This window comes from Coffea arabica, chromosome 6e (genome assembly GCF_036785885.1).
Source record: "Coffea arabica cultivar ET-39 chromosome 6e, Coffea Arabica ET-39 HiFi, whole genome shotgun sequence".
NCBI classification, from domain to species: domain Eukaryota; kingdom Viridiplantae; phylum Streptophyta; class Magnoliopsida; order Gentianales; family Rubiaceae; genus Coffea; species Coffea arabica.
This window is the reverse complement of record NC_092321.1, coordinates 20,217,849-20,244,821: the sequence shown is the minus strand read 5'-3', so window position 1 is coordinate 20,244,821 and position 26,973 is coordinate 20,217,849. Positions and strand designations below refer to the sequence as shown.

The 26,973-nt window shown below is 33.5% G+C and overlaps 2 protein-coding genes across 6 annotated transcripts; both read right to left on the bottom strand.

Moving 5' to 3' along the window:
* Positions 1-7,104: 7,104 nt before the first annotated feature.
* LOC113739989 (transcription factor-like protein DPB) lies at positions 7,105-16,434 on the bottom strand. 5 transcript variants are annotated; one of them, XR_011817053.1, is made up of 10 exons: positions 15,415-16,434; positions 14,900-14,979; positions 14,637-14,680; positions 12,064-12,126; positions 11,795-11,941; positions 11,580-11,648; positions 11,338-11,436; positions 8,399-10,543; positions 7,895-8,294; positions 7,588-7,674 (listed from the first exon to the last, which is right to left on the bottom strand). XR_011817053.1 is itself a non-coding variant. In XM_027267444.2 (9 exons), exons 1-9 carry the CDS (start codon positions 15,669-15,671, stop codon positions 7,440-7,442), a joined length of 1,059 nt encoding a protein of 352 aa, XP_027123245.1. In that variant the 5' UTR covers positions 15,672-16,411; the 3' UTR covers positions 7,105-7,439. The 5 variants fall into 5 exon arrangements, 2 of the variants coding, with proteins under 2 accessions (XP_027123245.1, XP_027123244.1); XR_011817054.1 differs by having other exon boundaries at positions 7,895-7,965; XM_027267444.2 differs by lacking the exon at positions 8,399-10,543 and having other exon boundaries at positions 7,105-7,674; positions 7,895-7,965; positions 14,900-14,973; positions 15,415-16,411.
* A 7,273-nt stretch (positions 16,435-23,707) lies between these two features.
* Positions 23,708-25,884, bottom strand: LOC140009774 (zinc finger BED domain-containing protein RICESLEEPER 2-like). Its single transcript, XM_072056086.1, has 3 exons — positions 24,508-25,884; positions 24,071-24,389; positions 23,708-23,859 (listed from the first exon to the last, which is right to left on the bottom strand). The coding sequence occupies exons 1-3, from the start codon at positions 25,882-25,884 to the stop codon at positions 23,708-23,710; spliced, it is 1,848 nt and encodes a 615-aa protein (XP_071912187.1).
* Between the last annotated feature and the right edge of the window lie 1,089 nt (positions 25,885-26,973).

Sequence of the window (26,973 nt, the reverse complement as noted above, 5' to 3'; positions counted from 1 at the left end):
AGTACGTTTATTTGCTCCTTGGATACTTATGTTGGATATTTACACCACAAAGTTATGAAAACATGCATGCCAAATTGCCCTAACCTCTCATTAATTCCTGATTAAAGAGAGTACATAAACAAAGAACTAAACTATATATATTACATCAAAATGTAGAAAAGATTAGTCATGTTCTTAATAGATAAATAGTAGTTCTTTATTTACTAACAAAATTTATCAAAAATTCCTTGAACTTACCTTTAAGCATAAGTAGTGGTATAGCATTTTGTTAGTTTTGTTACTAAAGTATTGATTTGCACATCTCAAAAGTTCTTGCACAACTTTTATTTTATTTAGATCGAAATAAATATATGAACAAAAATATATAATATGAAAAATATGTAGTAGGCATAAGCAAGAGGGTAGACTTGGAAGAGAATTGTGTGCCAATATTTTTGTTTCACTTTTGATATCACTCTTTATGACAGGAATTAAAATGAAGTCAGTGTAATTTTTAATATTAGAGGATATTTAAGTGAAATTGTCAAAAACCTTAGAGGAGGTTTCCGAAATTATCCCAAAATTTAACCCACTTTTTTACATTTTAATTTGCTAATCCTAATCCGTAGACACGCGCCCTGCTGGCACACGTCAACTTCGTACAGCAAGGCTGTGCTATCCACATATTAATATGCACCACGTGGCAAGATAGTAGCCAATCCCAATCCCGACATCACGCTTTCGTCATAGAATGACGCCATCACGTCGACTTCAGACCTCATGCGACTGCTTTGGCTTGGCTTAACATCCACGTGAATGGTACACATTTTGGATGTTTATCTAAATATTTACCCTAATTTACTATAGTTATTTTAGAAAAAAATATTGATATCTGTCCAAAACATTCAAAACATCCTCTGTTTTCTAAAAATTCACCAAATCCCTTCCTCCTCAACACCTGCCACCGACAACTTTTGCCATCGACTACCAGTACCCTAATTAATGTACTTTTCTTTTGATTTTTTTCTTTTTAAGTTTGCAGGTATTTTAAATTGTTACTATAGATGGTGTTGCAAACAAACTTTCTTTCTTTGTTTTTTTTTTTTAAATAGACCATCCAAACAAACCCTAAGTTCACCCGGAATGTTTTAAGTTTTAAAAATAATCACCATGGATTTTGGAAATATGTAAATCATTTAAGAGTGTAAACGAGTCGAGTTTAATCGAGTGGTTCGTAAACTTGATTCGCCAAAGGTCGAGCTCAAACTCACATTGCTCGAGTTCGAATTCGATTTCAAGTAACTTGAACTACTTGACGAGTGGAGTTGGAGTTTAATATGTGAAACTCGAAACCTCATTGAGTTTAATCAGGTTCAATTAAACTTCATATATATATTTTGTTAAATTTTTTATTGATTACTATCAAATGTCTCGATTAGTATCTATTTTATACCTTTTGTATAATTATATAAAAATATAAATTTATATTTATTAAACTTGATTATGCTGAATTAAGCTCAAAACAAGCTAGATTGGGCTCGATAAGTTCAAATTCGAGCTCAAATTCTGGTAATACAAAATAAAATCGAGTTTAACTTTCAAGAGTTCAACAAGCTCGAACTTGAGTCCATATTTTTTAATTCGAGTTTCATTGGACTCGATTACACCTGTAGATTCAACAATAAAAATTAGGAAAACATTTGTTTTGAATGGAACGAAGGAACTGTAGTGAAATTACATAAATTATAATAACCCTATGAAAAACTGTAAAATTTGGGAAGATAGTGGATTTTAGCGCGAACCGAATGAGCATCCAAAAAAAATAGAAAGGGTTTGTCACACACGATCGCTGTTAGGGTGTTGATGAATGCGTACCGGTTGTGAAAGTTTTATGTACTTAAATTTACCAATTGAAAATCGGTTTGAAATTGTTGTAACTTATGCTGTATATGTATGACAGACCTTGTTAAATTTCGTAGTTGGTTCAGTGGACAGATTTATTCTACAGTAATTTTGGAAACTTCAGTAATAAAATCTATCTGTTTATTTCATCAACAGATCAAAACCACAAGTAGAGCAAAACAAGAAAATGACAACACTCATATTCAATCATTTGTATGGAAAATAATCAGTAGATAACTCTGTGGTCAAGACCAAAAAATTTCGTCAAGAACTCGTGCATATACAAATTTCTGGTGGATATTTCATTCAACCTTTGCACATAGTGGGCTTTTTCTCCGGTTGTTTTCGTGTCGAACTTTACAAGACTTATTAGATTGCGTGTTTCTCTGTCTATTTTTAAGTTGAATACTGGACCTTTTTTGTTTCCTAGAACGCCAAAGTATACATTCACTTTCAAGATAACTTTTCCACCAAATGATTAATGATATTCATTATGCAAGACAACTTTTCCACCAAAGAATTAATTATATTTATCATCCAAGATTAACTTTTGTCTGACTATACTACTTCCATCAATAATATTAAGAGAAAAAGGTCAAAATATTAAAAAAAAAAAAAAAGGGTTAAGATGCAAAATGTAGATGATGAATTAGTGATGAGGAATTCATAGCGAACAATAGTAAAAGTAGTCGTAAAGGCTGCATCACAGTTCACATCATCAGATTGTGATCAATGTAGAGAATGTGATCAGAGGGAGCTCTATCCTCAAAGGATGCTAAATAATATGATGGCTACCATAACACTTATGGAAAAAGTGGCAATATGCATAAATTGAAACATTTATGCTGATTGTAGACTTCAACTACTACTGAGTTCAAGACTTTGTAGGAGATTTATTGGTCAAGCGTTTTTGCTAGATTCATTGGTCAAATACTTTTTGGCACCTATGCTGATTAATCTTGGGTTGTAAGATATAAAAAAAAAAATAGCATAGAGCTAAGGAATTTTGATTATCCTTCTAGAACTATGGTTAGATCATCTCCATCTACATTAATTTTCTCTTCCATTGACGGCTTCTTTATTCCCACTCTTGTCCTTCTTATATAATTTTACAAAAAAAAAGAAGAAGAAAGAAAGAAAGAAAGGGACTTGGGTGGTAGATAAGATCACTAGTTCAAGGATCTTGAAGTTAGAATTCTGCAGTTCAAATCCTTATCTTTTTATAACTTAATATTTTTTGCTAATTTTTCTGTTCTCATTTCTGGTATACCAATAACTTCTTCATTTTTATACTCAAGATCGCAATCATGAAACATGAACCTCTATAATATTTAAAAGACATGATGACATGAGGATCCTCTGATCATCAGTATAAAAAAGTAAATTACTTGAAAAATACAGTAAAAGAAGACAAAAATCACAAACATCGGTCAGGATGAGCAGAGGTAGAATAACAATAGTGTAGCATTCACCTGCTGGTCACTTGTCAATGTCTTTATAAACAAGGCATGGCAAGAAGACGGCGCAGCTTGAGTTTTCAATGCTGTTTTTCGTCCTAAATTTGCCAAACAAGGATTTTCTGCTGCATTCATTGATCTTCTACTAGATAAAATAACTGCTAGTACTAGGATGTCACCCTTGTAAATTTTTTTTTTATCTTTGTTAATAGAACGGCAACACTTGTATTATTTTATTCTATATGAAAGAAAAATCTTAATTGAGTTATATAAAACGTTAAAGAAAAGAGCTATCTAGATTGTATGCGTGTATTGACACACTATAATTTTTTTTTTTTAACTACTAAGTGTTAAATTTGAGTTCTCGACCTACAATTCACAGAGAAATTTAAGTTTTAATTTAACAAGTTGGTTAAAAACAAGTGGACAAGTTGTCTTTGCCCTTGTATCGTTTGAGTCATATCAAAAGAGCTATCTAGACTGTACGCATGTATTGACACACTATAATTTTTTTTCAACTATTACGTGTTAAATTTGAATTCTCAACCTATAATTCACTGAAAAATTTTAAGTTTTAATTTAACAAGTTGATTAAAAACAAGTTGACAAGTTGTCTTTACCCTTGTATCGTTTGAGTCATATCAATTTGCCCTTGTATCGTTTCAGTCATATCGGCAAAGACAACTTGTCCACTTATTTTTAACCAACTTGCTAAATTATATGAATCACAGACTGAAAAACAAATGTTTCTTTCATAACTCAGCGTCGTGCAAACAATACACTAAGTTGTGCTACTGTGTTAGCACATTAGTAGTTGAAACAAGGACGTTGTTGCCGACCCCTAGGACGCATTCATTACTCACACTCGTCATGGTCCACCAGGTTTCTGTCATTTTTCAAGTTCATAAATATCTCTGGGGATGAAAGACGTTAAATAGCTGAAAAATGGACCATTTTGTCTGCCTCTCATGTGTTACCTCAGTCAATCAATTCGTTATTTGATGCTGGCTACAACCCCAGCTTAAATTTATGGAACTCAGCAATTACATTAATTTCCACGATCAATCATCATATGTGATAACATGAAACTTGAGAGCTAGGCTTTTAGATGGAAGAAAAAAAATTCAGCACAAATTAACATGACAGAGTATCAATTACATGCTAGCTTCAAACATGATCATGTAAAGTTTTAAGGGAAATGGACACAGAAATTAGTTTTGTTGTTGTCGTTTTTTTACTTCCTGCTAAATCTATATGGGCCAAAACTCTGTAACGTACTCGGTCCAGATACCATATACTTTTTATTTTGCACGTCCCAAAATATTTATCATGTTTTAAAAAATGAAAATAATAAATTTTACTTTTTGTTACACTCTTTTTCTTTTATATATCTTTTTAAGGATGAGATGTAGCCTACCAATTCATATTTTCGAATTTTAAGGCGTAAAGTTGAAAATATTTAAACAATTAACATGACCTATATAAACACGCCAAAATTAGCTACTTGAATTCCGAAAAGTACAAATATTTACAAGGGAGGAAGTTTCTAATCCCCAAGTTGGCTGCTAATTATTTTCTTCAGTGGCACAATAAAAGAAAGAATCCAGTTTTTTAAGTGCGCAGAATTCATGAAACTTGTGTTCCTTTCCAGAAGTTAGAAATGAACAGTTCTGGTCAATAATGGAGTTCAAAGGCTTCAATTTTGTAGTTATAATCTCACTTAATTTTAGAATGAAAAACAAAATGGTAAGTATGTAAATGCTCTACAAACTTTGACCAAAATCAACAAGGTATTTTATCCAAAAATATATGTATATATATTTGAATATACAGACACAACTATGCGACTAAAGTGTCACTAGTCACTAGATAGGATGAAAAAAGGGCACATCTCTTTGTTCTCATATTTTCGCTCTCCTTCCTATACTTTATAGTGATACATCTCACAATCGTACTATTTTGCAAAATAATTTAATAATTTTCGCTCTCCATGTTTATCAATCTTTTAAATCAAACGTCAATAATTTACACCTACTCTACCTCTATAATATCAGGAAGGGGACAGACTCAACTAGGTCATTGAAAAACGAACGAAACTAAACCAACAACTTCTAAATCAGACTAGTGCCCTTTAGCGCCCATTGAATTTGAAGAAGCCACGTATAAGCGACAATTAACCGGAGATAAGGGTTGCACCCTTCACTTCTCACCCCAGAAAAGGCTACTTTAACGGCCACCACAAAATGTGCAGCGAACAGCAGCGTCCTTGCTACCCTTGAATCAATTTAAAGCATGTCGGTTTGGAAAAGTGGAAGTGAGCGGTATTGCATAAAACACACAGGAACAAATCAAAGCATCCAGTTATACACGGGACATCATCAGGCTGTAATCGTACGCCTAATAAATGCTGCATTTAAGCTCCACGCCATTAACTTTAACAGCACTGAGTTTCCTAAAGCAGTGAAACAGTCTGGGGAACTCCTACTACTAGAATTGGACCATAACAGATTGTGATGCTTCTCCTAGAATTGGTCCATTTTTGCACGGAATACTCTGTTTTGGGACCACGAAATTAAGAGAGGCCAGGCCACCTGTGTTGAAATAGACGGAGGCAACGACAAGAGAGGTTATGGAGAACAGAAAATGGTGAGGCAAAGAATTTGTAACGAAATCAACAAGAAGAAATTTACCAATGTGGTATTGCCAAAAACTAAACAATCCCAAGTTGCTTACCTAGGCGATCCTCAGCCCAAAGGGAACAGAAAGTTTTACCCACTTCATTCTTCCCAGTAGCAGTGCTAGGTGCCAAATGAGCATAGATATATAAAACTTTTGATTTTGTCTTTTATGCTGTTTTTGTCTTCTCTTCATCTCTGTAAAACTGACTGAGTCTGTAATTGTGCATATTTCTGATTTTTAAACTACTAGCTCCAATACACAACATGAAAAACGTGCCTCATACCTAATTGGCCTATATGACAGCAATGAAAAATAACAAGATAACTTTGTGGGTCAGTGAGACATAGGGATGCCGAACCACTCAGGCCAGAGTCACTCTGGCCCTCCTCCTGCCTCTTTGGTTTTGGTGTTGATTGAAAGATCAAATCTTCCACTTGTGTTTTCTTCTTTTTTTTTTTTTTTCAATTGTCATCTCCTACTTCCACTTGTGTTTTCAATCAAGTGTTTTTCGAAAATTTTAGCTAAAGGATGCACAAAATATCCGTTTAATCTGATAACAGTTCAATTCTTTCTAGTTTTCTATTGATTCCTTTGAATCTATTCCTTACTCTTAAGCGTAGAGTAGAAATAGGAGTAATAATAATATAAAAATTATCGTGTCAATGGAGAGAGAGAGAAAGAGAAGGAGAGAGAGATGCTAGAAAGTTAATTATGAAGCTTCATTTCAAAGGGCAGTGACAAACAAGAATTGCTAGACAGTTACTACTTTTATCGCTTCCTTTAAATGATTAATCACCAGGGATTCTCAAGTGATGATCAAACAGGCCTACACAATGATTTGCCCTATCCCCTCTTTAAGTGTGAAATTAAAAGAAAAAGGTTAACTACTTTGACAAGATAACTTGATGACTCAATGATTAGCAGATGATCAATCAAACATTTCCTGATAATGGAGTTGATGAAGCCTTTGAGCTCTGGATAATTGCCAGAAGACAAGTGATTCAATTTGAAATTAATGCAGTATGGCACAGTTAAAACTACAAGATAATGGAGTATTTTGAAAAAAAAAAAAAAAATGGCAGCAGGATGGACGGCCAAACTTCAAAAGTTGATTCAATAATTCTTCTGCACCTCAAAAAAATAAACTATAAACGATCCAGCATTGATTTGATTTCCTATTACGCTAGATGCCAAATAAACTATAAAGTACCACGAAACAATTACAAATGCCTATGCCTGATTCCACAGCTACAACCTTGAACAGTTAATTATAATAAGAAACAACAGTTTGCTACTTCTCTTCATTTTGTGGAGCCAAAACAGTAGGAGGTTATGTAGGACACAAAAAGCCCACCCAGTTCTGCCTAAATATGCTACACAATATACAGATGTGAAGAGACATGGCAGTGCTGAAAGTGCCAACTAATGCTCATGTTTGACACGCGCCTTGAGTATTCCAGGAAGGGGAGGAGAGGTGGGAGGCCTAGCTGGTATGCTTGGTATCGAAGGTTGATGGACTTGAGGCTGGAACACATTGGCCATGGAACTTTCACCTCCATCAGCAGAAACATTTTGTGGCACATTGTCACTCTGTGGCCTCTCACAAAATTTCATTGCTTTGAGAACATAATTATCATCATGTAGCTCAAAAGGAGTGCTGCAATTAATAGATCAGACAAAATAAAGCGATTATGAACTTCAGAAGGTACTGGATTGCCTATCAGAACCGTTGCACTATTGTATTTAGCATGTATGCATATTTACATCACAAACAGCATTTATAACCAGCAAATCTCTCATGCATGAGTAATTTATGAAGGCCTCATACATGCTTTACTCACACTTTCATAACCTAAAATTGTCATAAATATGCTTACCTATTGAAATCAAAATGCACCAGCTGCATATCTTCTGATATTTCCACCTCAACTGTGGCATGAGGACGAGTCTAAAATTTCACAAAGAGAAGAAAACCACGGCAATGTTAGAAGTTTTGTCAAATAAAAACATAGAGGAGTTGTAAGTGTCCTGAATCTATGAACTCTAATAAACATTCGTAGCCGTCCAATAGGAATCATTACTATGAGCTCTAATCAACATTTGCAATTGTCCAGTGGGAATCATTACGCACACTAAAATGCACTGAGGTAATCACATTAAACCTTTCAAACAAGCAGGAGATTTCAGTGGAGGACTAGCTCTTTTCGAAGCCTTGATATACCTTCCATTGCTTAGCGTATGATTTGGGATAACATGATAAAATTCTTTGATCAACCACTGGCATCAGTTGATCACATTCATTATTTATCTGGAAACTCTCAAAATTTTTATAATTTAGTTAAAACTAACTGAAAAGCAAACATAAGCTTGTGCCACAATACTTCTCAGATCTCAAGGACTTCTCTTCCAGACTATCGCCATCCTCAGCTTGAACACTTCAGACCAACCAACCACAATTTTATCTTTATGTAAATCTGTCAGAGCTACTATTGTGTCATTTGTTGTGCTCTACCCTGAAAAACATCTCACCAGTTGCAGCCTATAGAGGACAGAAAAAGAGGGTAATTATGATGAAGTTTGAATACAGGTAAGGCCATTCATCCTCGTGGCTCAGAGTATTAATTGTTTAGTTAGAACTTTTAAAGGAGATCAAGTGATTAAAGCCCTTGAACTCTGTAATGATGGTAAAGCGCCTCAAGGTGGTGACACAATGATCTTCTGGCAGAAATGCTATTTAGGTGGAAAAGGAAGACGTTATGGACCTAAATGGGTACTTTAACTACCATGAGATGTTTGCCAAGTGCCTTACTGCCATCTTTGCCCATCTCCAAAATAGGACATTAATGCAACACAAAGAAACATGGGGCATAGGTCCATCAACCTGATGCAGTCATTTCAAAATACTATTGTCAACCTGTTAGCTTTGAGACAGATAATTCTCCAGATTAAAATCACAAAGACATCGTGCACTTTTGAATGAAAGCAAGTCTTAAAATTTACAAATGGATGTTGACACAGGGATCAGGAAGGGAGGGAGGTTGGTCCTTGGAAGAGTGACGCTAAAAAAAGAAATCACAAGAAAAAAAGCAGGCTTATTACCATGAAAGCTGGGGCATCCTTCTTGACTCGGTCAAAAGATGGGCTTTCATACCAACTTGGTGAAATGATAGTGTTTTTGGTGTCCTCCCAAAAATTCTCTATCTTAACAAATGGCTTTTCATATGGTATCGAGACAGTAAACACTCTCTTCCTTGCTCTTTACTTTAGAAAGGACGATTCAGAAAGCAGAGACAGGCAGCGGTGCTCAACTACAAGTTGGAAATCATCCGCCTTTTATTTAATAAAGGCATGTATTTTTTTGCAATTCTAACAGAAGATAGGTGAAAGCAAGTCCATTCTGCTATATCTTCAAACTATGTTAGGTCTCTTGCAATTGTTAGGAAGAATAAGGTATTTACTTTTGCAAGAAACTTGCGATAAAGAATTTGAGTGCCGGGAGCTCAGTTTAGGGGAAAGCGTGAAGAAAGAGGTAGGAGATTTGGCAGAAACAATAGGACAAGACTAGCACCTTGACTATCATGAAGGACTAAAATTACAGTTACTCCTACCAAAAGAAGAATATTATACTAATGAAAGCTAAACTTCTTACACACTTGTTTGCTCTTCATTGAAGTCCCATTGGAACTAATTGAAAACTAAAAGCAACTCCCTAGAGGGGTAGATCATTGAAAAAGGCACTTAGGCAAATGGGATCTGATATCAACAACTACTGATGCTAGGTGCGAAGAATTTGAAGTAGTTTAAGATAGCACTTCAATGGAAGTCTTTAGGGAAAATTTTCAAGAAACTGAGAGTTTCCGAGAAAAATTAAATAGCAGCAAGCACTTGTGGAGGTTAAGCAGATAGGCAGATGAGGTTTGAGTTCTTATGTAGCTATAGTGCAATGGCATCAGAAAAACTTGGTGGTTTGAGAAATAGCACTGGCTTTGAGAATGGCAGAATTACATTTTGCAAGGACATCAAGTCGTGATAAAGCTCTAAAAGACACTTATCTTCATTTAGGAGTGCAAGGAATATGAGTTATGTAGATTAATTTTGTGAGCATTAACATTACCGGTTGGTGTGGCAACCAGTCTTAAATAGTTACAGACCAGAGAATGTAAATTAATTAGATATTTCTATAACCTTTACGAGTCCAATGAAAAGATGGAAGCTACAAAGGTTGAAGCAACATTAAAGTTGCCTTCTGTCTATTTTGTTATAAAAGTTGGTAGTCATCCACTAGAAGTATGTCACTTTAGATATAAATTTCTTTAGAAGCAGATATGTATAACTTATGCACCAAAAGAAGTTGCATTTTCTGCTTAGGGGAGGCTACTCAGAAAAGCATCCTAAAGATGATAATTTGAAAAAAGAGAAGGGAGATTCATGCAATTTCCCATTGAGTGTATCAAAGAGTATAGAGATGCAAGGAATCTTCTTTTGATTGTCAACTGCATGAAGCATTTGGAATTCACTTTCAGCATCTGAGAAATGAGATACACAGCAGCAATATCAGAACCAGTAAGAAATTCTTAATTCAGCTGAGATTGTACAGGTAATGAAGCAGCTGCAATTCTAGACGATAACCCTCTGTGCATTTACTTTTTGGCAGAGTCAAAGAACTTGAACCATTTCAAAACTATAGCGATGAGAATATCTTCATCAACAATAATCTTTAAGAGAACTCCACCAAAGACTCCTACATACTTACAGTAAGATGAATAGTTCCGTTTTTCCTTTTTCTTTTCCGGAAATTTGGTTTTTTAAGTCACTGACCATGAGTACAGGCTTGCCAGTGCCTTGATGCCCTTTTCAACAAAGTTGTACTTCTACAGGAGAACTGCGGAGGAGGGAGGTTCATATATTTCTTTTGCCAATAAGTTTGGAAAATGCTAAAAGAACACCTTTTAGTATCTCATCTTTTGGGCTTCACATGAAACACCAAATGTCAGATAATCTAAAGCAGCTAATTCCCATTACTGACCTTTATTGGAAAAGCAACTTATACTTGAAAAACAAACAAATTTGCACCCAAAACCTACCATTAGGAGACACATGAGTAGTGTATTTGAGCACTATATACTTGAATGCAAGTTTAGACATTCAGTCTAGTTAAAACACTCAACATTTAAAAAGGAACAAGTTAACTAGCAACTTTTCCTGATACGGCCACGGCCCGGGGGGGGAGGGGAGAGAGAGATGGTCATCCAAATGCACAATTGACTAATCCTTTTGTGAGACCCTCATCAACAGTAAAGTGATAGTCAGGTATGTGTACCTGGACCAGTATAAACGGTAACGCGACACCACCACTGGGAGCATTTCCTGACCCATACAATTGTTCGTTGCGTTGTATGAGATTCTGAAGACCTACGTACTTCACAGGTGAAAGAGTAAAAGCAGAAAGACACACTAGTCACAAGTGAATCCAAAAAGGTAATCACCATTAGATGATACTAAACAACTGCTCGAAAAATCCAAGAAACTGATAAAAATGATGCTCAGACAGGTAATTCGTACTTGTTCCTCCAGTTCTTCCAAATAGGCTGCTTTCTTCTCAATCCTGTTCCTTAATCCAAGTCGCTCATTCTGCAATTGTAACCTTTTGATTAGTTTATATCAGCATGTATAGAGAAAGAATATCTCCCTGCCATATAAGGTCTCAGAAAAAAAAAAGCAAAAAAAACTAGCAACTGAGAACAAGTACAATGAAAAGTATGCAATTAAAATCAAACCTTTAGCTCTTCAATATCATTCAAACTAGTACGTGGTAGACCCTTCCACTGTATTTCCTTTTTATCTTTTGAAATTATATCCATTGCCATAAGGACATTCAGAGCATCGTACACTCTTCGTCGTATATTTTTTTCATCATATTGTTGCTGTACACATGTGAAGACAAGTTAAAAAACACATTAGAAACCTTAACCAATTGTCATCTGTAATAACAGATAAAAGTTTCCAAAATTGAAAAAATAAACGGACCAGAAAAAAGTAGACAAACCTGGTCTGGAGATGAAATAGTATTGTTGGGATCTGCAAATTCAGCCACTAGTTCATCTGCAACCTGGAGGGCAAAGATATATATATATATATATATATATATATATATTAGGCAAGCAATTTCTGGCTGAAATAGCAGAATTATAAAAAAGAGCCCAATAAAATCATTTCAAGCGAACGTGGTTTATAATTCTACAGGCAGAACTTAAACTTAGTTTGAGAGCCCAAAAAACAATAAATCCCACCAATCTCAAAAGTTTAAAATATCCACAGGAAAGATTAAGATTTCATTCACAACCTCACATGAGATGTTATTCTTTTGCATATCAAAGAAAAGAACACAATTTCAACTGTCCTATTTCTATTATTTAACTTCTACAGATGAAGAAAATCAGATGATTCTAGAATTTATTAAGCTGCAAGCTACTTACAGAGTTATTGTTTGATTTTGACTCATATACAGAACGATATAAAGCAAAAAAAAAAAATAGTAATGCCTCTAGAAACAGCTTTTGCTTTTTAAATCTTTTACAATGAAATTAGAATTTCAATTTCTTTAGCCACTTTTTCAAGTGTGTACTTTTATAGTTGCTCAGATAACAAAAGCTAAAGCAACACCTTCTTAGCCTTTCCTTTAAGACAGTAAAGACCCTTATTTCTGTGGCTCCAAACAATTAACATTCTTTGCAAATCATAAAGGTTTGGGTAAAATAACAAAAAACTCCCTGTGATTTGGCGAATATTCAATTTAACTCCCTTTGGTTTGGAAACCTACACTATACCTCCCTGCAGTTTCGACTGAATTGAGAATTGGACGGAAAACATTCAATCTAACAGTTAAGCATGAAATATCAAATATTGCCCCTGCTATATGTGGAATGATTTCCATTCAATTTTCAATTTAGTCAAAACCGTAGGGAGATATAGTGTAGTTTTTCAAACCAAAGAGAGTTAAATTGAACATTCGACAAATCACAAGGAGTTCATTAATACAGGGGCAATATTGACATTTCATGTACAACCGTTAGATTGGATGCTTTCTGTCCAATTTTCAATTTAGTTGAAACCACAAGGAGTTATAGTGTAGGTTTCCAAGTTAGAGGAAATTAAATTGAACATTTGGCAAACCACAAGGAGTTTTTTTTATATTTTACCCTAAAGGTTTCTGCCACCTACTATTGTCGCGAATATGATGAAAATTTCCACATTACTCATGCAAAAAGCAAACAAGCTAATGTTCTTAGGTTAAAAGAACATAATTAGATGCAGGAGAATGTCTATCTGAAGAAGTTTCTCTTCACATGCAGCACTCAAGGGATACTGTAGTGCGAATTATAAGGAATTACAGTAATTGAGTTAGTTTTTTAACTTAAAATTGCTATTCCTTTTTGGTTGGTTTATGATTTTCCTCTTATTAAGTATCATTTAAGTTTAACCACTTGAAGTTAATTACAGTAAAACAAGTGCAGTTTACTTTTAACTTTTAAAAAGGGTTCTTTCTTGCAATCAGAAGCTTCTAATAAATAGCCCCAATTCAAAGATTTCTTGAGATTTTTCTTGAAACTAAAGTTTTATCATAAATCAAAATCCTTCCATTGCACTTTGGCCAAAATCAGAATTTCACTTTCAAAGTTCTACTGTTCGATTCAGAACACAGATTTCAAAATTCTAGTGCTCATTTCCAAGATAGGAGTATTTCACTTTTAACAAGGGTTCTTTAGCAAATCAGAAGTTTCCGAAAAACTAAGCTTATATGACACATCAAGATCCTTCTACAGCACTTCAGAGAACATCATGGCTTCAGTTTCAAAATTCTAGCATTCAATTCAGAGCACCAGATTTCTAATATTCCTAAAAAATAGCCAAACTTTCGGCTATTATCAAGATTAGCTTTCAAGACCACTTTTCTACAAATTACAAGAACACCAAATATAGAAGGAAGCACAAACAACTGAAAGAAAATAAAGCAATAATCTGTCATTAAAAACTCTCTTGGTGCTATGAAATATAACTTCTAGCCTACGAGTATATCGTTCTCAAAGATAAAGCCATTTGGCTAGGCATGAAAAGATACAAAGAGAACATGAAACAAGAGTGTAAAAAATAAGCCTAAAGTCAGAGAATAGATCTACAGAAGCAATGAATGAATTTGCCAAAGCTTTTTATTTGGGTCCCAAATTCATGAAAATTGTTAATCACAATTTTAGCTTTTATTCAGAAATAAGGCTACTTTGAATAAAATATACTAGCCTGTTTGACTGAAAGAACTAAACTTCATTGTGGGTCCACATTTCCTAGCCTTACCAAAATCGATAATATGCAGTTCTAAAATAAGACAAGTCTGCATGACCATTTAACTCAATTCAAAGTAAAAGAACATAAACATTTGCAAAACAAATCATAAGTTTCATAAACTCACTGACTAAATGGTAACAACAAAAGAATGACAGCTAATGTCCATAAATGTTCTCAATACACATGCAAGATACATAATGATCAACTAAACTACCAAAATTCATGAACTCAGACTGAAATATTAAGCTATAAAGCATTGTAAAATAGAAGGCAACTGACCTCATTGTAAGTAGTTCTCCCTTTGCTTTCTACTTTCTCACAAACTAGACAAAAGGGACAGAAGAAACACTAGTGAAAATTAGACCCGAATTCAAAAAGCTAAGCCAGAAATAGAGATCTCCAAAGAGCCACATTTTGAAATTATTTGACAACTATGACGAATAAGCATTTGTATGATCTATATGCCTATCAATAGCTAAAGAAAATGACTGCATCCTATGAAATAGTGAGATTCAAAAGAAAGGGTCATAAGAGATAGAAACCTTTCATGCTAAACTGTCGAAGCCCTCTACCAGACTTATCCCCTCCAACTGCACGTTGACCTCTTTTCTTCTTCCTGTTACTGATTCATAAGCTGAGCATGAGCAACGGTTTGCATTCAAAACTAACAAAGTTGCAGCCAAAACAGTAAGCAACAGAATATTATTTACTATCTAAAACAAGCCAACACCTAAAACTTCCAGCATATTTAGTGGCCTGTATAAAACATTCATTCATTACTCAGATTCTTTCTTCCCTTCTAATTTAGAAGAGAAGAACAACTACTTTTTCAAAGTCATAATCCACAATACGAGCATATCAGGGCACAATTGTTGGAAAAACAACTATGCTGTTTAGTCCAAAAGCTCATCAACAATTTCCACAATGGTTCATCACCAATTTCACTAACTCAAAGTCAACAAAGGGATGCTACCACACCATCACAAACCAGTTCAGAAAATTAAGCATTCAAAAACAACAATAAATTTTAATAAGAACAGAGAGTCAAAAGGGTTACCCAGCCGTCCCCTGAGATCCAGCATCATCACCTTGAATATCAAGGTTGTTTAACTTAAGGAAAGTGCCCTCACTGGCCGGAGTAGCCATTGCCGCCTCACTCCTGCTAGAGGGGGATCCTACACTGCCACTTGTCGAGACAGACTGGCCAGAAACTGTGGTGCCCCATGATCTGGTGGCTCCACCCCCTCCCCCATTCCCACCTCTAGACAGGGCTGAATGGTTCCTCTCTCCATCTTCTTGATTATTATTCACCATTTGCACTAATCATCCAATAAATGGCTCCAAAATCAACCAAACTCCAAATTAAAAACACAAGCAACAAGATTCTAGGTCTCAACAAAAATCCACATCCGGATCATATTTTACACGGTAAAAACAAAGCCCCGCCAAAAATCCAGAATCAGACCCAACCCCACGAGAGAAATCAGCAAGGTCTGTTATTCAGCAAGCCAAGGTAAAAAAAGACCAAAAATCAACTGGAAAAAATCCCAAATTTTAATGGCGGCCCAGATGAAACCCAAACAAGAAAATCGTGGGTTTTGAAGAAAACTATATAATTTTGCAGTTATAGGACTCAACGAGATGAAGAATATAACAAAAAAAAAATAGTACTGGGGTTTTGGGGGGAAAAATCCAAAATCCTGATATTATCAGGATAAATGTGGAATTCTAACCAAAAATCTCCCTAATAATACTACTAATAAAGATTTGTCAAGTAGCGGTTTCTTTGGCGCCGGGAGGATTGTGGGAAGAGGGATTTTTGCCACAAGAAAACAAGCAGTGGAATGGTGCTGAGGCAAAGGCCGTTGGTGAATTGGCGTTCTTTGTTGGTTTCTTTAGTCTTGTTAGACGGTAAAGGAGGGAGAAGGAGGGAAAAAGGACTGTCGAGGGTTTGTATTATTTTTTCATATTTATTCTCCTTTTTTTCTTTTTCTTTTGTTTTTTGGGAGATTCTTTTCTGTCTCTTAACTGTATTTGTCTTTTATCTTTTCTTTTCTTTTTTTTTTTGTCAAAATGTCTTTTATCTTTTCTTGCTTATCCATTTTCTTTCTCTTTACTGTATTTGTCCTTTATCTTTTCTTTCTTATCCATTTTCTTTTCTCTCTTCGTGTCTTTTGCAAGGTTGAAAAAAGAAAAGGTAAAGTTGAAAAAGAGCACTAGATTATATATGATATAACAAATAAGCGAGAAAAAATTACAAGAAAATTGATTGGACTTCTTCTATCAAGTTAATAGGTGTAAAAAAAAAGGAAAATGACCAAATTCATCCCTAAACTTTTTTCTAGTGCTGATTTAGTCCCAAATTTTTATTTCTGGCTAATTTGATACGTGAACTTATATTGTGGCTCTAATTAAGGACTTCCGTGACAGCACCACCACAGAACATTGATTTAGTTCCTGATAGACCAAACAAATAAGGGTATTTTGGTATTTTTGAATTATCTTCTTTCTCCATCACCGAACTCTATAGCCCGTCACCCACCTCTCTCTTGGGACATGAGAAGCGAAGTGCAGTAGTAGTAAAATTTTCTTTTGAAGGACAATTGCCCGAGAAAATGATAAATCTTGATGACTTTCAAGAAATCTAGTAATGAGAAAGATAACTGGAAGTATACTATAAACAACAAATCCCACTACGTTGAAATTGAGAAAGAGTTTACCGAACTGAGGGGAAACGCCAAAGACTTCTAATATTGAACTTGGGTCTTTCAAAATGTTCTTATGCAATCACCTTTTTAATTATTTGAATTGCAAGATCTAGTTTTGGAATAAAAATCCTATCCTATGAAGTGAGCTCGAATGGAAAGCTTTTCTCTCTTCCTTGAATCTAGGATTTTTTTTTGCAAGATCTGATTTGGAAAGCTTTTCTCTCTTCCTTTAATTTGGGAACTTTGGCTTTTTATCTTTTGGATTTTTCTTTGATGGAATGAGATCAAGAGATGCAGCATTAGCAAGGGGATAGGAGGACAATAGTAGACAAAGAGAAGAGGGAATAGGTGGGGGTAGTAGCGGTGGCGGAGAGGAAAGTGGTGACGATGGTAGGGATGGGGGAGAGATAAGGTAGGGGAAAAGGAAAGAAATTAAAGTAAAAGTTTTAAAAATATCTCAAAAAAGTTTTAAATATTAAAATACCCCAAAAACTAATGATTTTTTCTGATTTACTTGGTTTTATCAACATCCATACTTGAAGTTCCCAAAATACCCCTATTTAGCTATTCAATTAGAGGTTCGAGTGCTTTACGTGGTGGCACCGCCGCAAAAGTCCTTAATGAGAACCACAACATATATTCACGTATCAAATTGGCCAGAAATAAAAATTAGGGAATAAATCAGCCCTAGTAAAAAGTTTAGGGATGAATTTGACCATTTTCCCAAAAAAAAAAAGGCAAGTACCATTTAAAATGAACAATATGTATTTTATCAAAAACTTACTTATAAGCCGTTATTGTATTATGCATAATAGTTTTTGTACCGCATATTATTACTACGAGAAGTATCTATGACTCTGTTTGATAAATTTTTCTTTCACAAAACATGCATTTCTAAAATACTAATATACAGTAACTTTTCTCATCAAATTGAATAAATACATAAAATTTATAAATAATTATGAAGGAAAAAGAAAAACTCACACATCCAACACCCTTTTTATCATCAACCACCCTTCATTGTTGCCTCCCTCCAACTTTGCTTCTCTTCTACCCACTCCTCCTTTCTCCCATCACCTCTCGTTTCCCTCTCTTTATTCTTCCCTCCCTATCCACCACTTTCCTATTGTTCCTCCCTTACCGTCCGTTCTCAAGCAGCTCTTTCCTCTCTCCCTTTTCCTCCTATCTTATCCTTTCTTTTTCTATATTTTTCTCTATTCTATTGTGTATCGTAAAATACTTGAAGAACTTTACCATACACATTAAAATTTAGGTGTGTATATTATATATTTCTAACCTTTCAAATTTTGAAAAATAATCTATAATATCAATTTGCTTGACCTATATATAACCAATCCAGCTGCAAATGTTTTTGAAAAACTATCTTCAAATATCTAAGTAGATGCACTTTTTGCTTTTTGTCAATGGAACTTGATTGTGAAATTTTGAATTGTTAAAATAAAAAATGCCCTTTGAGATTTGAAAGTTTTAAAACATTGGTATTTATTTAGTCAAGTCCTATATCTAGCAAAAAGATTTTGTGAAATTATTTGATAAATATACGTTTTGGTTTTGGATTAAGATGTTTTGAGTTGTTTAACTCAAAACTAATTTTTTCAACTAAAAAAATCTAGAAACCCATACATGGCTTACCTTTCTTCGCTTTAATAGTAATTGTTTAATATGGCTTGGAAATCATAACACCTAATGAATTACTAGAAATAGAATGGTTGCCTCTGTTCGTTATGATGTATCCTTATTTTATTTGTGTTATATGTATATACTACCATATGACATATTTTTTCTTTCAATTTTTTTAAAACAAATGAAAAATAGAGTTACCTCTTTAAATTCCACTTTAAATAAATATTCATATCATACTTAAAATTATTCAATGCGCCTTGTCAAAGATTTATATATTTATTATCTTTGTAAAAGCATGATTAGCTAATATGATGGAAAGTGTAGTTACTTTTTTTATTTCCAATTAATTGAATCGCTCGACCAATGATCAAGCAATTTCAATGATCCTTTAAGGATCCATCTTAAGATAGTCTTGTGAATTATATTATCTTTATATATTAATTTACAAAGAATTTGAAAGCCAACCTTTTTTAAGATATTCTTGTGAATTATATTATCTTTATATATTAATTTACAAAGAATTTGAAAGCCAACCTTTTTTAAGCACTAATATGTCAAAAACAACTTTAAATATTTCTATTGGGTATATTAGTTTAATGCTATTCATTTACAATTTAATGAAAATTTAATTAATGAAAACTTCATTTAAATTGTCTTATGCCTTAGCAAAAAGAAATAAGACAAGATCAAAATGCATCCCTTTCGAACTTGAAAACTGTGAAATGCCAATGAGGCATCAATCACTTAATATACATTTTAATCATTTTAACTAATTTCCTAATCCCTAATAGCATAATAATTGCAACTAATATTTAACCAACATGACAGCCCACTTGTAACGATAGTGTTTGATGCATGAATGTCTTCTTATGGATATTAGTGATTTCATTTCACATGTATTCTATATTGCAATAAGGGATAATTGCAGAAACCTCCCCTGAGGTTTCTGACACTTGTACTGACCTCCCCTCTAGATTTAGAAATGGCATTCAGCACCCCTGAACAGGAACAATTCGTTGCAGAAACCTCCGCCGAGGCTTGATGTCCCATTAAAAAATTATTTGTAGAAGTGAGATAAGAAATTTCTTCCAATTTTGCCCTAATCTTGCTTGACAATTAGTATTCACAAGGGAGGGGCATAGGCATTAAGGATCAAGCAAGTTCAGGGGGTATAAATGCAACATATTTTTCATTCCAATATCTAACTTGGTTTGATGAGTGTTTCGAAATTAAATGCAATTAAATTTCAAATTTACCCATGATATAACAATTCTTATCAAACAAAAGAATTACACATACGACAAATTAACATCTCCATAATTGTAACTACAATAGTTATTAACTTTTTTGATAAAATATAAGAAAATCATAAACCATAACAAAAATTAATACTAGAAAATAAATATAGTGGCTGTATTAATAAGGAGTAAATTCCCAAAAAAAGAGAGTTTTTAAACTAACTTTCTAAAGGGTGGCGATTTTTGAGTCTCTCCCCAAAGGGTGAAAAACGCATCGAAGGAATGCGTTCTTCCAAATAAAAATGCAACTTTCAAATACGTTATTTTAATTTTCATAAATTTTTTTAAATATGAAAAATTGGTTAAATAACGCATAACGTACTAGCTCTTTATAGGAAACTGGCAGGTTTTGTAGTATGTTTTATATCAGCTCTTTATGAAAAACATACCAGCTCTTTATGGAAAAAATTGGTTAAATAGTGCCCAAAGGAAAACTAGTATGTTTTGTATTTAACATAAATTAAATATGTGAAAGTTAAAAAAAAATTGTCCATAACATACCAGCTCTTTATAGAAAACTGGCAGGTTTTATATTTAATGTTCTATTTAAACAATTTCGTTGGCCTGTGGAGCTAATTAACCAATTAGCGCATTAACTAATTAGTTAATTAGACAAACAGAAATTAGTTAATTAGTTAATTAATTAAATAGATAACTAGTTAGTTAATTAGTTAATTAATTAATTAGATAATTAGTTAGTTAATTAGTTAAGCAGTTAATTAGTTAATTAGTTTAACATGCAAATAGTTTGTTAGTTTCGGACAGACAACAGCTTTAGTTAATTAGTTAATTAGATAATTAGTTAATTAGTTAATTAGATAAATAGAAATTAGTTAATTAGTTAATTAATTAATTAGATAATTAGTTAATTAGTTAACTAGTTAATTAGATAATTACATAAATAGAAATTAGTTAATTAGATAATTAGTTAGTTAATTAGTTAAGCAGTTAATTAGTTTATTAGTTTAGTTTCGGACATACAACAGCTTTAGTTAATTAGTTAATTAGATAATTAATTAATTAGTTAATTAGATAAACAGAAATTAGATAATTAGTTAATAGTTAATTAGTTAATTAGTTTAACTATGCTAAAATAGTTTGATTAGTTAATTAGATAATTATATAAATAGAAATTAGTTAATTAGTTAATTAGTTAATTAGTTAATTAATTTAACTATGCAGAAATAGTTTGATTAGTTTTAATGAAAGTACTCAAACCTTTCATCTGGTAAAGTCAAATACAATTGGGGGTACTCTAGTAAATTCACACACTTTTACCTTTTAAATTGGCTCCAACTTTTTCTAGGAGAGGTTAATGCTATTTCAAAATTGATAGGGGAGGTCAGTGCAAATGTCAGAAATCTCAGGGGAGGTTTCTGCAATTTTCCCTTGCAAATTGTATGTAAAAATTATTTTACCTTTGTAGAAGGCAATTTTACAATTAATTTTTTGAAATTGCATGTTTAGTTTTATTAGTGCCTATGTGTATAAAAAACACATGATGGGTGATTATTAAACTCTTGAAGCAATAGTAGGTTAATGTTTGCTTTTTCTATTTTCGCATTAGATTTGGACATTTATATGCTTTTGATAACATTAGTATCTCAAAAAAAAAAAGCAGAGATAATGAATATCAAAAGTTAATCTAGCTTTATGTACAATTCAATAATAAAGTTGACTTGTCAATGTTAATAGTGGCTTTTGTGCCGGTTAATTGTTAAGGAGAAATCTAAATAATTGTAGTGAAAATAGTTGCAAGGCTAGATTTGAAGGAATCTATATGGTTAGCTATAATTTAAACTGTTATACGTTATTCATGAATTGTAATTTTAGTACTTTTCAATGAACTTTTTCATTTTCAAAATTATTCGATAAGTTTCTTCTATAAAAATATTTGAAAAAACCTATAGCAATATAAGGTTTGAATTTTTGAACCAAAAATATTTGTCAAGAATTTATATCATCTATAAGTTTTGGAAAGTGGAAAGTAATTTTGTAGTTCATTCTTATTGTATTAGTTAAATCAAATAACTCAAAAAGAAAGATATTTGTATTTGTTCTTAAATATCAAGAATTATGAACTTGAAGTGAATTTTATATCATTAGCCAAGTGAATATTAATTTCAAAATTCAAAAACTTGTCCTATGTAGCAACACTTGCATTTGTGACGAAAATTAGTTCCAATTTAACTTGCTTTATTGATTGTTGATGATCGTCAACTTCTTTCTCTATTGTAATATTTGTCTGAAAGTACATGATGGTAGTTGAGGCAAAACAAGAAAAATAAGGGAATACCTAAAATATAGTGCAATTTAGTACAAGACACCTATCCAAAAGAAATGCGATTTTTTATTAAAAAATTAGACATTCTAATAAAATGGTATGTTTTGCTTGTAAAGTTATATAACTATTCTAAATACAATAGTTGATTTTCAAACAATATACTAGACCTTTTTTAAATATAGCAGTACATTTTAAAACTATAAACTTGAAGTGAATTATATTATTAACAAAGTTAATATTTATTTCAATATTGAAAAACTTGTCCTATATACCAATGAGACTACTTGTAGATCATTATTAAGCTCATACCTTATTTTAACATTTATTTAAAACTATGTTATGGAATAAGACGTAGAAAGAAAAAGTAAGGAAATATATAGTCCAAAAAAGAAAATGTTGTTCAATCTAATCAAAGTTTCAAAATTTTAAATCATCTAGTATAAGACACGTCTAAATCTTTAGTCACTACAACAAAAATGACCTTTAACGGCATTTAAAGGTGTCAGTATAAATAATATAAACTGATACTTTACCTTTCCTCACACCTCGGACGAGTGTTGTTCCTTCCAATGTGGGGATAGGCTTGTAGCATTCAAATATGTCAGGAAAACTATACTATTATAACATCCCATCTGCCGACAAAAATCCTTTTTCTTGACAATCGAAAGTGTCAGGATATTGTCGAAGCTGTTGAACTATACTGACACTTTTAACTAGGGGTGGCAATCGGGTCCAAATCGGGTTGGCGGGTCGGGTTGAGACCCGGGTATAACAGGAAACCCGCTGACCCGAACCTGACCCGCCAACCCGAAACAGGTCAGAACACCTGACCCGAACCTGATAATTTCAGGTTGGCGTTGACCCGCCAACCCGAAAATTAATTTGAATTTCTTGATTTAATCGTATTAAAAATATGATTATCATTCTTGATAAATAAAATGCATAGTATACAAATTTAATTACCACCAAGAAATGCACAATCGAAATCTAAGCAGCTCCAAGCCATTTCACACACGCTGCAATAACTCATCAAATAGAAGACACTCTTAACAGAAGTATCATGCAAGCCATTTAAGAGAGACTGTCGAAAAACAACTACACAGTTGAGTTTCAACTGCTTGATATCAAAGCCATTTACTTCAATGCTTGTTATCAGACTATTTCTGCAAATTCTGGGTGGCTGGTCCGCTGGTGCATCCCAGATTCAAAATTCATCCTAAATGAGTGAGAGACATCAATATCTGTACCAAGAGCCCATATGACCATAAGATAAGACACCATAAGAGTAGAAATAGTGTAATACATCATCCATCCAAATCTAATAACTCCAACTTCACACAAATCAAACAAAATACTGCCAACCAAATATAAGTTTAGAGTCAATACATTACACCAAATATAAGTTTAGAGTCTTAATCACAACAAAGTGGTGCTCCAAGGCCAACCAATGCTTCGGCCCTCATCATTAACAACAGCAGCATTCATAATGATGCCAAACTTTTGCATCCTCCAAGCAACCTCCAACTGCAGCCGGACTGCTTTGATCACGGCAAGCACATTCATAGCAACTAAGTATCATGGATTAGAGATTAACAACATTAGAATTTGAATCCTCAATTATTGTTGCATCAGCCTCATCCTTGTTGATATTTAGAGACATGATATTTTGAGTTAAATCCTCCAAATTCATATTTAGAGATCCTACATTATAAGAATGAAAAAAAATATATAAGTAACAAAACCAGAAAACTAAAATATGTATAAAAAAACTGTATTTACCTTCACTTTTATCTCCAAATAACCAGTCCTTAGTGCAAACTAAAGCCTCAACAATTTGGGGTGAAAGTGAACTACGAAATTGATCCAAAATTCTACCACCAAGACTAAATGCAGATTCAGAAGCAACGGTTGATACTGGAACACATAGAATGTCCCTTGCCAATTTACTCAAATCTGGAAATCGAAATTGTTGTGCTTTCCAATAATCAAGAACAATAATATGTGAGGATCGTTTAGCTCTTGGCTCATCTAAATACAATTCCAATTGATTTTTTTGTGCACTACAGGCAAATTCAAAGGTGTCAAATTGATCAAATTCCTACATAAGTTACAAACAGAGATATATTAGATATGATAATAAAACAAAATAGTTAAAAATCATCATAATAATCATAATTTTAGAACGCAATGAAGTCACGAAAGTTTAATTTTCATACCTCTAAAATATCAAATGATTGGTTGTCTTCTTGTTCCTTGGCTCCATGAGGAGAATAAACTTCATTGCTGCCTCGAGAGCATGAAGATGATGCACCAGGTGTGTTGGAAATCTTCACATACTCATTATAGACATCAAAAAATGCACTCCTGACCTTGACTAATTCATTAGACCCCGGACCATATAGCTTATTATAACAAAATTCAATAAACTGAAATTTATACTGGGGATCAAATACCACAGCAATTGCCAACAAGAGATTGAACTCAGACCAATATTTGTTAAACTTCACAAACATTTGGGAAGCAATCCTCTTCATAAAATCATCTGAACTATTGCACTCCTCAGACAGCTTTAATTGAATCTTAAAAACTTGAGGAAAGTACAAGTTACTAGTTGGATACTTGGACCCCGAAAAAGCATTAGTTGCCTCATAAAAAACTTGAAGAAAACTACAAATTTTTTCAACTCTTCCCCATTCTTCAAGAGATGGACAGCTCCGAAAATTTGAATCACTTAATTGTAAGTGACAAAATGCAAGGCGATAATAAAGTGCACTGGAAAGCATTCTATATGTGGAGTTCCACCTAGTAGGAACATCTTGAACTAAGGCTTTTTTGGAATCAAGAGAAGTCTGTGTTACACATTCGGTGAACCTTAACTTCCTTGTTTGAGAACCCTTGACATACTTGACACATTCTCTTATTAACTCCACAGATTTATCAATTTCTTTCAAACCATCTTGCACAATCAAGTTGAGAATATGTGCACAACATCTCACATGAAACAACATACCATCACAAATTAAAGAATTTTTCAACTTAAGCTGATTCTTAAGTATTGCAACACAAGAATCATTTGCAGAAGCATTGTCTAATGTGATGGCAAACAACTTCCTTTCAATACCCCAACTACTAGTCAAACTGTAAATTTTTTCAGCTAATGCAACACCATTATGGGGAGGAGGCATATAAGAAAAATTCAGAATTTTTTTCTGTAGCAGCCAATTGCTATCAATGAAGTGTGCAGTCAAACTCAAGTATCCATCAGTAACAATAGATGTCCATGCATCAGAAGTTAAACATATTCGACTAGGACATCCCCGCAATTCACTACCAAGTCTATTAACTTCCTTTGCATGCAATTTTTTAACGTCCGACTTGGCTGTGTTCCTAGTGATATGTTTAATTTGAGGCTCCAAATATGTAAGGACATTTTTAATTCCCTCATGCTCCACAAATGAAAATGGCAGCTCATGTCTTACTATGGCATGCACAAGTAATTCTCTAAATTTATCTTGACTAAATTGTGCATTTCGTGTGGCAAGAGCACCTTTGTTAGAAGTGATTAGATACTGTCCAATGTCCTTTGTTGTCATTTTTACACACCTCTTTACATGTCGATGCAAATTACCTGTCCCACTTTTACTCTCAGCAGAATATTCATTCCCACATTTCTTGCATCTGCACTTCAACTTATCGTTTGGATCCTTTTTGGGAATAATGTCGAAGTAATCCCAAACTTCTGAACTTAATCTCCTCTTCTTGCCAGGCATATTGATTGTAGCTTTTGGAGGTAATTTCTTTTTCCCAATTGCACTAGTGTCAGGGCATTGAGATTGATGATTTGTGTGGCCTGTTTCCTCGATGCTATCACTACTCCCTGTATCACCATCTTCTTCAATACTGATTGAATTTGGATATGTCATACTTGTATCCATCTGTTAATCATCAAGAATTATGCAATTCAGTAGTTATGATTTTTGGTTAAAACAAATATTCAGTAATTAAACAAATAATAGTGCTTTCATATTAAAAATGCTTAGTACAAGAGGGGGGACGAGGGAAACAATAACAAACTAAATCAAGTGCAAGTGAGTGTCATGTGCAGAATAAACTTAAGAAGTAGTGGTGTCTGATGTTATTGCTATCTTGGGGAAACAATGACGATTTATGTTTTCGTCCCAAGCTTAATGGAAAATCTGTTTTCTGCCTTGTTTGTTGGAAAGTTTTTATTTTCTTCTTTTTTTAATTGGAACCTGGCTTGTAGTTTCTATAATTTCCTTGATTAGTTACTGGTTTTTGTCACGATAAAATTTGGCAGCGCCACTTTAAAAGGATCAAAGCAGAGATACAAAATTAAAGTTTGAGAATTAGATAGGCCAAAATAAAAATTAAAGGCATAAATTGATTTTATTAAAAAAAAGGTTTGAGTACTAAATTCGCCATTTGCCCATGAGTTGTAAACCAAAATTTTGGTATGCCATGAGTTTTAAACCAAAATTTGGACCCCCAAGTTTAATATATCCATTTTCTGTCGACGATCCCAAATTAAAAACATCAAAAGCACTCCTCAGATCATGGCTGCCTCTACATCATAACACTGAACCGCCACTGCCTCTATAACACTACCATTAAGCCCTCCAATGTTGTTTGATCACAATTACCATGCAAAAACCCAGATCGAA

Coding starts and splice junctions, on each gene's coding strand:
- LOC113739989 (XM_027267443.2), bottom strand. CDS start 15,671: ATGGTGAATAATAATCAAGAAGATGGAGAGAGGAACCATTCAGCCCTG. Junction 14,681..14,899: donor TCGACAGTTTAGCATGAAAG/GTTTCTATCTCT, acceptor CCTTTTGTCTAG/TTTGTGAGAAAGTAGAAAGC. Junction 12,127..14,636: donor GGAGAACTACTTACAATGAG/GTCAGTTGCCTT, acceptor TTTGCCCTCCAG/GTTGCAGATGAACTAGTGGC.
- LOC140009774 (XM_072056086.1), bottom strand. CDS start 25,884: ATGACAACAAAGGACATTGGACAGTATCTAATCACTTCTAACAAAGGT. Junction 24,390..24,507: donor AATCATTTGATATTTTAGAG/GTATGAAAATTA, acceptor TAACTTATGTAG/GAATTTGATCAATTTGACAC. Junction 23,860..24,070: donor ATTTGGAGATAAAAGTGAAG/GTAAATACAGTT, acceptor CATGATACTTAG/TTGCTATGAATGTGCTTGCC.